Source organism: Dromiciops gliroides, chromosome 5, assembly GCF_019393635.1.
Source record: "Dromiciops gliroides isolate mDroGli1 chromosome 5, mDroGli1.pri, whole genome shotgun sequence".
Taxonomy (NCBI): Eukaryota; Metazoa; Chordata; class Mammalia; order Microbiotheria; family Microbiotheriidae; genus Dromiciops; species Dromiciops gliroides.
This window is the reverse complement of record NC_057865.1, coordinates 147,860,836-147,872,017: the sequence shown is the minus strand read 5'-3', so window position 1 is coordinate 147,872,017 and position 11,182 is coordinate 147,860,836. Positions and strand designations below refer to the sequence as shown.

The window sequence follows — 11,182 nt, the reverse complement described above, 5'->3', positions numbered from 1 at the left end:
AACCTTTCTTCAAGCATCCTTTAATTTTCACTTTTATTACACTGAAGTCTGTAAAGGACGTTTAATATTCCTACTTTTAATATTTCTGCTTTTTTATGAGGTCACTGGAGCTATTTTATATTTTGATAACTGTATTCCAATGTAACTGATTTCCTTTGTAGCCTTACATATTTAATTTTGTGAATTTAAAAATGTTGTTTTACTTCTCTAGATTGCCAAAGGATTCCATGACACAAAAAGGCTAAAGAACACCCACTCTAAAGGAAGTAGGGCTTTGTCATAATTTTTCATAATGGAGTCTTTGCTGGACGACCCAGAATCATTTCTTTATGCCTTGGATCTGTGAAAGACTTTTAGCACTACCTTAGGCATTCCTACTATATGGAGTTGGATAGAATTTTTGGCATTCAAAGAAAGTAGCATATAATACATACTCAAATCAATTTATATAATTAAAAATGTGAGAATACAAGAAACATGTAAGACAAATTCAGTTGGACAGGGGTACTAGGCCGATCCAAGGCAGGATAGCATGTTGTTGGACATGAGGTGTGTGAAATACATGGGCAGGGTGGGGTGGCTGTCAGCTGAGCAGACCCAGAAAAAGGTTCACCTGTGGTTTAGCTGTGAGTTGGAAAGACACAGGATTTGGTAGCTTTCCTTGTGTGTGTGTGTGTGTGTGTGTGTGTGTGTGTGTGTGTGTTTTGTGGGGCAATGAGGGTTAAGTGACTTACCCAGGGTCACACAGCTAGTAAGTGTCAAGTGTCTGAGGCCAGATTTGAACTTAGGTCCTCCTGAATCGAGGGCCAGTGCTGTATCCACTGCATCACCTAGCTGCCCTGTAGCTTTCCATTTTAACTAATTAATACTCTTAGTCAGGTGCTAAGCTCAACTGCTTCTGTACTACTGAAGGAATACAAAGGCTGTCAAAAGTGAATTTTCTATATAATAATTGAAGATTTTGGCACCCTTTGGTTGCCCCATCCAACTTATAACTGTTATCACATGACCTAATGTGTACTCCCTCCAAGCTACATTTTACACTGGGCCTCCTAGGTTTTCCTGTTCTGTTTCCCACTTAAGGATTCCATTTGTGCTATACCTATAAAAATCCTTCAAGTGACAGAATCACCCAGTTAAGTCAATTTCAGGGGTTTTATTTTTGTTTTTGTTTTTTACTAAATTTGGACCTAGAAAACTCCCTATATTTAAATGAACATTTGAAAAAGAGATCTACGGTGCCTCTTAAAACCCAAAATGGTAACACTTGTACTTTTAGTGGAGAGAACTTTTTTGTAATAACAAGTAATTATTTGTACTTTTAGTGAGGATCAAAAGGTAATGATGGGGGCAGCTAGATGGCATAGTGGTTAAAGCACCGGCCCTGGATTCAGGAGTACCTGAGTTCAAATCCGGCCTCAGACACTTGACACTTGCTAGCTGTGTGACTCTGGGCAAGTCACTTAACCCCCATTGCCTAAAAAAAAAAAAAAAAAAAAAAAAAAAAAGGTAATGATAATATTTAGTGCCTATGAATAGGTTCCTAAATTCCTTTAAAGACAGACCAGTGAAGGTATTGAGAATCATAGATCATCTTATGGATAATCTGAGGCAGGGGAGTGTCCCCAAAACCTAGAGAGTTGATGTCAGATAATGCAGCTGTTGTACCTGATATTTACTGAGAGTCGAATGCCTTCCTAACTTTCCCATCATTATTGTGCATCAACATGCTGGGGAATGTTGTTGCAGGAGAGCTTTCAGGTTAAAGGAATGAATGTCTTGATGATGATTTTCTCTGCTCTACTGAATTATTCTTTCCTCATACTGTGCTTCATGAATGTCCCTGCTGGAAAGTGAACATCAACTGTATATTCAATGTATTTAACTGGAAATTTGATTGAAAATTTGATATCTCAATATGAAAGATGTCTTTGAGCTCTACTAAGCATTTCTAAAGAAAATTGTGTCAGCAGATTAAAATTACATACAAAATTAGCTAAATTTATGCTCATAAGATAGGCAGTCATATTCAGGGGTAGATGAAGCATTCAAAAGCTAGGAGATGGCTGAGTACCAACCTCCAGTTTAATTACTTCAAATGATCTAAAATATGGAGGGGAAAAAAAAAGGTTAGATTAGGGAGCTTTCAGGTAACATTATAACAATTCTCTAGTTTACATAATTAGAACTATTTCTGAGCTATATCCACTGCTGCTTGAGCCTACTGGGTATGCCATCTACTTAGAAAATACTAGTCTTATATAGTTGGTGGTGTCACTAAAACCCATTTACTCCTTTTCTTTCTTTGGTGAGACTTGCTCTCACCCCATGATTTATGCATATCTTGCCCATAAAACTATGACTATTTCAAATAGTTGGAGTTACCTGGTGAGAGGATGCTAACTAATGACATCCTGAAGCAGCCTGGCACAGTAAATGGAGTGCTGGGCCTAGAATCAGGAAAGTGATTTTGCCTCTAAATCCTATAAGCTGTGTGACTGTGGGCAAGTCATAATCCTTCTGGCCCTCAGTCTCCTCATCTGTAAAATGGGATAATAATGCCTGTGCCGTAGCTATCTTAGAAGATTAGGTGAAGACTCAGAACAAATAGCCTAAGTGAAAGATGTGAGTTCTCAGGTACTGTATGTGTTCTCCAGTTATTGTTCGGCTCTTCTGCTCACCTTGTTGACTGTCTCACATGAGACTGGCATATATGCCACTTGGGAATCAAAAGATTAATTTATTTTTTGTATGGGTTGAAACTCAGTAATGGCAATTACACAGATGGTTCCCTGAGAAGAAAAAAAGACCCATTTATGCAAGCAATTCTTATGGCCTTCTAGTTGTGGCCATAGCTTCGATTTCCTCGTGTTTTATAAAAATCAAAGTCCAATACTTAGCTACATGGCACCACTTCCAGTTGTTGTCTGTTTGAGCTATGGGTACCAGATTCAATGAGACCATACTTGGCTGTTCATATTTCCTTAGGCTAAGCCGTGATATTAGGAAGAAACTGACTTCCCCAAAAGTGACTAACAAGTCATTAATCTCTCACCCTACAGATCAGCAACATTACCATCCAATTTTCTTTAATACTCTGACACATAATCAGATGTACTTTTAGGCAAAGTTCTTGGGGTCAGAGACGATTTCATTTTTGTCTTTGTATTCCCTAAAGTCTATAACAGTGAATGACACATAGTAGGTGTTTCATAAATGTTTGCAGAATTCAGGTCATATTTCAGGTGTGATTTGAAATCTTTCTTTACCCTAAGAAAAAATTTGGCACTGAAAGGGACCTCAGAGGTTTTCCAATTAAAATTCTTCATTTTACAAATGAAAAAAACAAAGCCCAGGGAGATTCAGTGACTTCCCCAGGGTCACAAAAGGAAAATATGAGCCTCACTGTTCAACTTAAATGTGAATGGATATGGGGCAGCTAGGTGGTGCAGTGGATAAAGCACTGGCCCCGGATTCAGGAGGACCTGAGTTAAAATCCAGCCTCAGACCCTTGACACCTACTAGTTGTGTGACCCTGGGAAAGTCACTTAACCATCATTGCCCCCCGGGGGGGGGGGTTAGGAAGGGGGGTAGGGAGTGAATGGATTAAGCAATCCAACAAAATAAAAAAGAGTTCCAGATGGAATATGAAAACAAAACTCCACAATCTATTGCTTAGAAGAAATATACCTAAAATACAAAGACATTCCCAGAATAAAAATGAGATGGAAGAGCATTAGGTGAATCTCAAAAGGCAAGCACTGCCATCATGCTTTCAGACAAAGCAAAAAAAAATTCATAAGAAAAAGAGATAAACAGGAAACTGCCCTATGTTGAAAGAAAACATAAAGAGACCAGCATCAAGATTAAACTTGTGTGCTCTAAATTCTTTTGCATTTAACGGAATTAGGAGAAGACATAAGCAGCAATACAATAGTGGCAGATTATTCAATGTCTTTCAGTTTTGGATAATTATAATAGAAAGATAAACAAAAAGGAAAATAAAGAACTGAACAAATTGCTGGGGGAACTAAAGCTAAAAGACATGGCATCTTCTAAATAGTACTGCTAAAGAATATATACGTATACATATATATTTATACAAAAACTAACCATGTAGTAAAACACAGAGATTTCCAAGGTCACAAGGTAATTAATATGAGGGGTGGGATTTGAACTCAAGTCCTCTGACTCCAGAACCAGAACTCTTTCTATTATAGTACAAAGGCCCAACTCCTTAAAAGAAATCTTAATTACTGACCTGCCACAAGTGTTTAAAATTCCCAGTAGTAGAAAATCTTATTATTGCTATCTGTAAATATCCCATGAAGGGGAACACATTAAATACTCATTAACTTTAAATCACAAGACTTATAACTTGTCAAAACCCGGAAAGGAGACTAAAGACAGGCATAATTGGGTAGGCCTGAAGAAGAGTGGATGACCTAGATCACAGGTGTCAATTATGTGGCTCACAACACTCCTATGTGTGATCTAAACAAGGTGGTGCAGTGGATAAAGTGGCCCTGGATTCAGAAAGACCTGAGTTCAAATCCGGCCTCAGACACTTGACACTTACTAGCTGTGTGACCCTGGGCAAATCACTTAACCCCAGTTGCCCCACCAAAAAAAATGTAATCGAAATATTGAATAAAATAAATGAAAATACAATAAAACTGTGGGCACCCAACACTATTGGGTATAATGATGGCAAAATTTGTGTAGGGGGAGAGGAGGAGGCAGGCACTGAAAAACATACTCTGTTACTAGTTCCATCTCTTACATGTTAGTACCAATACCAATCTATTAGATTAAGTCAGACTATTAAGGATTAAGAAGCCCTGCCACTTGGTGTTTCTCTTAATTGAAGTGGCTGTATAAAAATGCCTTCATTTTTGTTGAAGCTTGGGAATTCTGGCATGGGAATCTCATGATTTTCTCCATGTGTAGAACATTGATCCTGCCTTGACATTACCAGTGTACCCCTACTAATGGTTGGGGTGAGGCCATTATAGAAGGAATATACTAACACTCACTGTGAATAGAACTCTTTTTTGGAGAGGAAAATCTTTCCTTATTCTCTTCCACCAAGAGCAGGGTATAATTTATTTTCCTCTTCTTTCTCCTTACCTGCTAAATACAGGGTATGTATCAAATAAATAATTACTTATTTAATCTGTACTTTGTGTTAGTTAAGTTATAGTTCCTATGTGACAAGCAATTATTGTACACCAGGATTTCTTATCTGGGAGTGCATAATTTGAGTTTTTCTTCAAAATGAAGTATATGAAAATTCCATTTGTACTGAAATTTAAACTAGGCCCTTTTATTAAGCATTCTAAATGAGTTTAAAACAATTTTCAAATATTCAAATGTTAACCTGGAAGTACCTTCAGAAAACCAAGTTAGACAAGAAAATTAGAACCAAGGTCTAAAGTTGACATAACAGGCACAGTTTTAATTATAAAAATGTTAATAGCTAGTGGTTAAAAACAAAAGTTAATCACATTAATAAAGCTCTAGTTCGGACAGTTAATTGCAAGTGCGTGTCCACATAAGTATCACATAAGCACTTTCCAGGTTGGCAGTTACCACAACTGGTCAGAGATGCAGGATTGATCTATGTCTGATCAAAATTACCTTCTATTTTGAGGAAGTTACGATCTATACAAATAAACATACATACATACATACACACACACATATACATATACATATATATATGTATATATATATGTATACCCATTTGGATTTAGATATAACCTTATATTTATTACATTTCACAATTCCAATCTCTTAAAATGGTGGCCTTAGGAAAAAGCTGCTTTGGCAGGCAATTGCAAAGACTCCTGCAGAGAGGAAGTGAAAAAACTGGGCATATAAACAAGGGCTGCTGGCACGTTCAAAGCGCAGGGGATAGTTCACAGAGCAAAATGCAGTCCTAAGTAAATGGGTTTCAGGCAATTTCAGTGTTAAGATAACATCATTAAGAGTAGAACAGATTGTGCTCAAACCCTGCTGTTTATAATTAACACATTGCTTCCAAATACTCCAGGGTCTCTGGTAAATAGTCCTCTGCTCAGATCCACCCAGACCAATCAGAGTATTTTCATCGGATGCCATGCTGGGCCAGCACCTGTTTGGACAAATCCAATAGAGCCAAAACACTCCTCTCCCTGGCCAGCTAAGTGATGGATGAACACAGCTTGGCTTAGTCACTGTCACAGTGTCCATATGTGAAGCTGGGAAGCTTGTTTTCACAAGAAATCATACAAGTATTTTATGATGTCGAAGTTCACCGTCCTATAAACAAAAACACAAAACCTGTTAGTATCACCACTCCTGGACTGCTCAGAGCAATGTGTGTTTGGGGGAAAAGCACATTGGAATACTTATAATTAATACTTCACAATCCGCTGGTGCTATGACTGCACATAACACTGACAAGCTTGATGCCAATTCTTTGAAATGCTATTAGCAAAACAATATCTGGATAAAGTTTTTGCCAGGCATTAAGTTTTTTGGAGTTATTTAAAGAAATAAAGTTAGCTCTAACTGTGTAAAGACTCTAATTCAACTCTGCCATAGAAAGTTGAAATTTAGTTTGCCAGCTACTTGCTTTTTGTCTAATAAACAGGATAAAGTAATTAGAGATGCAAAAGTATTTCAATCTTTTGTGTTGCTGAACATTGTTTATCATCCCAACCACCTGTTTAAGCATTACATACTGCATAGCTCATCTGTCCTCATTTATGGTGTTCATTCTTTCAGTCTTTTAACACTAGTTGACCTGTGTATGCATTGTAGCTAAATCTGTAAAATCCAAGAATGAGATTCAACAGATAGATGATGTGAATGTGTATTTTTGTACTCTGATGGTAGGCAGAATAAAATAGCAGTGGAGAGAGACATATAATTATTTTCTTTTCTCTAAACTCATTCTTCACTACACATATTCAGACTTAGAGTTTTATTATTTGAATAAATGATCAAAATAATTAGATATAATGATCTAGCAATAAGTATAAAATGAAAGGCCTAACATTGAATGCTGCAAAAATAATCATCCATATGAGAGCGGCATGTTAAAGATTTTCTAATTGCATCTCTTATTTATTAAACCATCATCATTGGATGTTTTTGGCCATCATTTTGTAACTTAAAAAAAAAGTTTCTGGCACATTATTAACACAAAAGATAGTTTAAAATTCTTAAAATAGCCAATAATAAAAACTATTTGTGAAAAACTATTTAGCAATAGCTTAAGTGAGGGGTCAGGGTGACAGTGGCATCTGATGGGGGACAAGGAAGAACAAAAGTACCTTAATCATCTGACTACAATGCTGCTACTCTAAGGAATTTGAACCTTACCAAAAAGAAGAATCATGACCAAAAATAATTCTCGTAAAACTGACACTAAAACAGTTGTTAAAAAAGTTAACAAATAAAATATTTTAATGATATAGGAATAAAAAATTTGATTATGCAACTTAAATTTTCACCCCCTTTTTAGATATATCTTCTTCTCTATAGCTTTTAGAACCCAGAAAAGTTGGAAAGAAGAGTATGGATAGAAAAGATTCAGGTAATAACTGAATTACTCTTTTTGGTAGAGTGAGAAAGAATGGTTTTCTGAGATATCCAGGGCATGGCAGGTGCTTTTTTATTATAAACAGAAAGGGAATTCATGTTAGCACATTCGGATCCGTAAAATTATAAACTAATTTCCAGTTTCAAGAACCAGTAGTAAAGTGGAATTAATTTTAGGTTTATGTGCTTTTAAATACATGTTGAGCAAAACAATCTTCAGATGATAAAAAAAGAAAGAAAACCAATTTTAATGTATTAATTGGTGAAAACAATTTAAATCTTAAGGAAATGTTTGAATGTTAACAGAAAATAAATGTTAGCAGAGAATGAGCAGCTAAATCCATTCCCTTAAGAAACACACATTTGTCAAGGTAACTGAAATTCCTAATTTCCTCTACTGCAGGCGATCTGCCAATTGATCCCAGCAGATCATCTTCCAGGGTATTGGCAACTATAGGAGAATTTAATAGTATGCCACCTTGGCAGCATCAAGGATGATATAAGGCAGTCAAAATCATAGCACGCTATAACGACTTTACTCTTATAAGAATGCTGGATTAACAAACCTTAGATCAATTTATTCTTGGAGAAAGTTTTGATTTGTAAAGGAGAAAATGTGCTTTGCAAGTACTTTCTCTAACTTCTTAGCTTTTCACATCTATCAAATTCACTAAGCACAACTGTTTCTCCCCTGAAGAACGCAACACATATTGATTTTTTTAATGATTGATTTCTTTTTTAAAGCAAACATCATAAAAGAAACAGGGCATGAGTATGATAGAGAAAAAAAGGCAAACAGTTTTATTGTTGATTTGCCGAGTACAATTTTCAAAACCAGAATTTAAATGACTTTAAGATGAGCTGAATATAAAGTTTTGGGATATTAATTTAGTATTTTTTCTTTATACTCCAAACCTCTTTGTGTCTTTTTTTCTTTTTAAAAGTAATGTCTTCCTCCCAGGATCTCTTGTTTTATTTCTTTTTTCCTCTATATGCAGATTATCAAGTTTTAAAAAAATGGTTCATCTGTTATTAATCTGAAACTTTCTAACTGTGAAAATAATACTGAATCAAATTCTTCCATTGCCACTTATCATATGTCTGAAAGGACTGTAGGTCCTATAGACTGCTTTAAGGATAGCATCATAATTTCATTCATTTATGTGTCTTATATTCTAGGTAAACATTTTGGTGGCTAATTTATAGTTGTATGTATAATGGGTTATAAGCTGTTAATTTTCAAATAACAATAATGTTTTTCTTTTTTTTCATAACCATAATTATGCAGAGGCAATCCAACATTACTAAATAATCTCTATTCTACTATCTTCCTACGTTAAGTCTATGTAAAAACTTTAAAGTTTTCCTGTGATGTAACTTTCCCCTTAAAATTTTTTTAAAAAAAGATTCTCTTTCCCTAATTAGGGAAAATTTTGAAAACTGTTTAACTAAATGAACTCTTAATGGAAGCAAATACAAACAGAACTTTAATACTATACAAAGTCACACCATTGCTAAAGTTAGAAAAAGAGCTGTCAAAATTTTTGAATCCATTAAAAAACATTTACAAAGCAGATCTAAAAAAATAATTTCAATTAAAGTATTCTCCTTTTGGGGGGTGTGTGGTGAAGAGGACTTAGGATATTAACAATTTTTAAAAAGGGCGACTGTACACCTAACAATGTATAAAAGTCAGAAAAAAATATATACAAAAAGACTTCCAGTTCAATCAGGGAATATGTGTAATGGAAAAACTACAAGATTATGAAGAACCTAGGATTTTAGTTCTAAATTGGTCACTGGCTAGTTCTCTGTGACCTTGGCCAAGTCATTTAGCTTCTATAAGACTGTTTCCTTATCTCTAATGAAGGGAACAAGGAGGGGATAATTTCTAAGATCAATTATAGCTCTAATACTTAATTGCTCTGTTGCACCTTACTGAGTATTTTCAATCTCCCCTCCCCCCTTTCCAATGATTACAGGATGAAGAAGAATGACTTACTTCACAGAGATTAATACTTTCCCTGGCCAAATAAGTGAGATTCTAAGACTATATGAGAAACCAGTTAAAAAGAAAAGACATTCCATTTCACTTATTTAATGGTGAGATTTGCAGGGTTTTTTTTTTTTTTAAGTTTAAAGAAGTTGATATAGAAAGTGTCCTTTGAAGAACTGAATGGCCTTAACAATAAAGGTTTAGAAACAAGGGTCTGATTCTGGCAGTGACAAGTATCTAAAATAAGGCATTGTAGCACAGTGGACAACGTTGAAACCTGGAGTCAGAAAGACCTGGGTTCAAAATCTGCACTTATTAACTATGTGACCTTGGGCATGTTTCCTCAGTTTACTCATCTGTAAAATGGGAGTAACAACATCTATTATAGAGAATTTGTGAGGATCCAATAAGATGATGTTTGCAAAACTTAAAGTGCTACAGCTACATAAATTAGATATTTTTATAATTATATAATTGTTAATTTCTTTCTTCTGGTCATAAGACCCTAATTCTGAAATCCTATCACATTTTCATAAAAAAAAATGTATTTCATTGTTATGGGCAGGTATATAACTGATAAATACTGATTAATGCAGCTTAAAATTATGCAAATCCTAGCTAATATATTCCTATACCATGAATTTCAATTTAAAGTTGGAACATACCATGAAACCTAAGTAATAAATTAAGCCGCAAGATATGTAAAAATGTTGAAAGAATGGAAAGGGAATTGGGCAAGAGGAATGTTTTTTACAACTTTTAAAATAAGATGCTACTACCCCCCCCCCAAAAAAAAAGCATGGCTATGTAAAGTATAAAAAATGCTTATAAGGACTAATTTGTTTTATACTGAGGTCAGTGGTAGAATCATCTTCTTATATGACATGCCACAAATTAAAAGATAGAGTGATTTTAAAGTAAGTACAATTTTTTAAAAAGAAATGTACCAGCACTTTTTTTTTGGGGGGGGGGGGCAAAATGAGGGTTAAGCGACTTGCACAGGGTCATACAGCTAGTAAGTGTCAAGTGTCTGAGGCCGGATTTGAACTCAGGTCCTCCTGAATCCAGGGCTGGTGCTTTATCCACTGTGCCACCTAGCTGCCCCTGTACCAGCACTTATAACTGAAGGGTTGGGGGAAGGGGGGAAACTAATTAAAAAAAACAAAAAACTGTGACCTATAATATATTCCAGTGATGCTGGCATTAGTCAAAATATCCTTGTGCTTCTCTTTTGGAAATGCTTTCGGGAGCAATTTGCAAGCCAAACACAAACAAAAACTATTTTAGAATCACATTTCATTTCCAATTAAACCAGCATTACCCATCTTGATTGCTCACCTTGTTCATTAAAGTTGGCTCTGAATGACTTAGCTTTTAGCTATTTTCAAAAATCAAATATAAATCAAATACAATCTCTCAACTTCCAAAGGATGAATGGATTCACCAATCTGAGGAGAGCCAAAAGAAAAAAGAATGTACTATGGACTCTGAGGGCATTTCCAAAAGAGGAATGGACTCCCACTTGAGTGGTTCTTTTCCATTCCTGGGAGTCAAATGAACATTTCTTCCTGAGTAACAAATACTATTACTTTTAAA

The 11,182-nt window shown here is 35.3% G+C and overlaps 1 protein-coding gene across 5 annotated transcripts in view; it reads right to left on the bottom strand.

The window, feature by feature from the left end:
- Window positions 1–3,845: 3,845 nt before the first annotated feature.
- The window catches only part of ORC5 (origin recognition complex subunit 5), a 94,878-nt gene continuing 87,541 nt past the window's right edge, over window positions 3,846–11,182 (bottom strand). For 2 of the 5 annotated variants that reach the window (XM_043968298.1, XM_043968297.1), the window contains one exon: window positions 3,846–6,303. In XM_043968298.1, the coding sequence (XP_043824233.1) occupies window positions 6,258–6,303 (46 nt within the window). In that variant the 3' untranslated portion in view covers window positions 3,846–6,257. Of the gene's footprint in view, window positions 6,304–10,923; window positions 11,035–11,182 lie in introns of those variants that run through there. The other 3 variants (XM_043968294.1, XM_043968296.1, XM_043968295.1) reach the window with 2 other exon arrangements.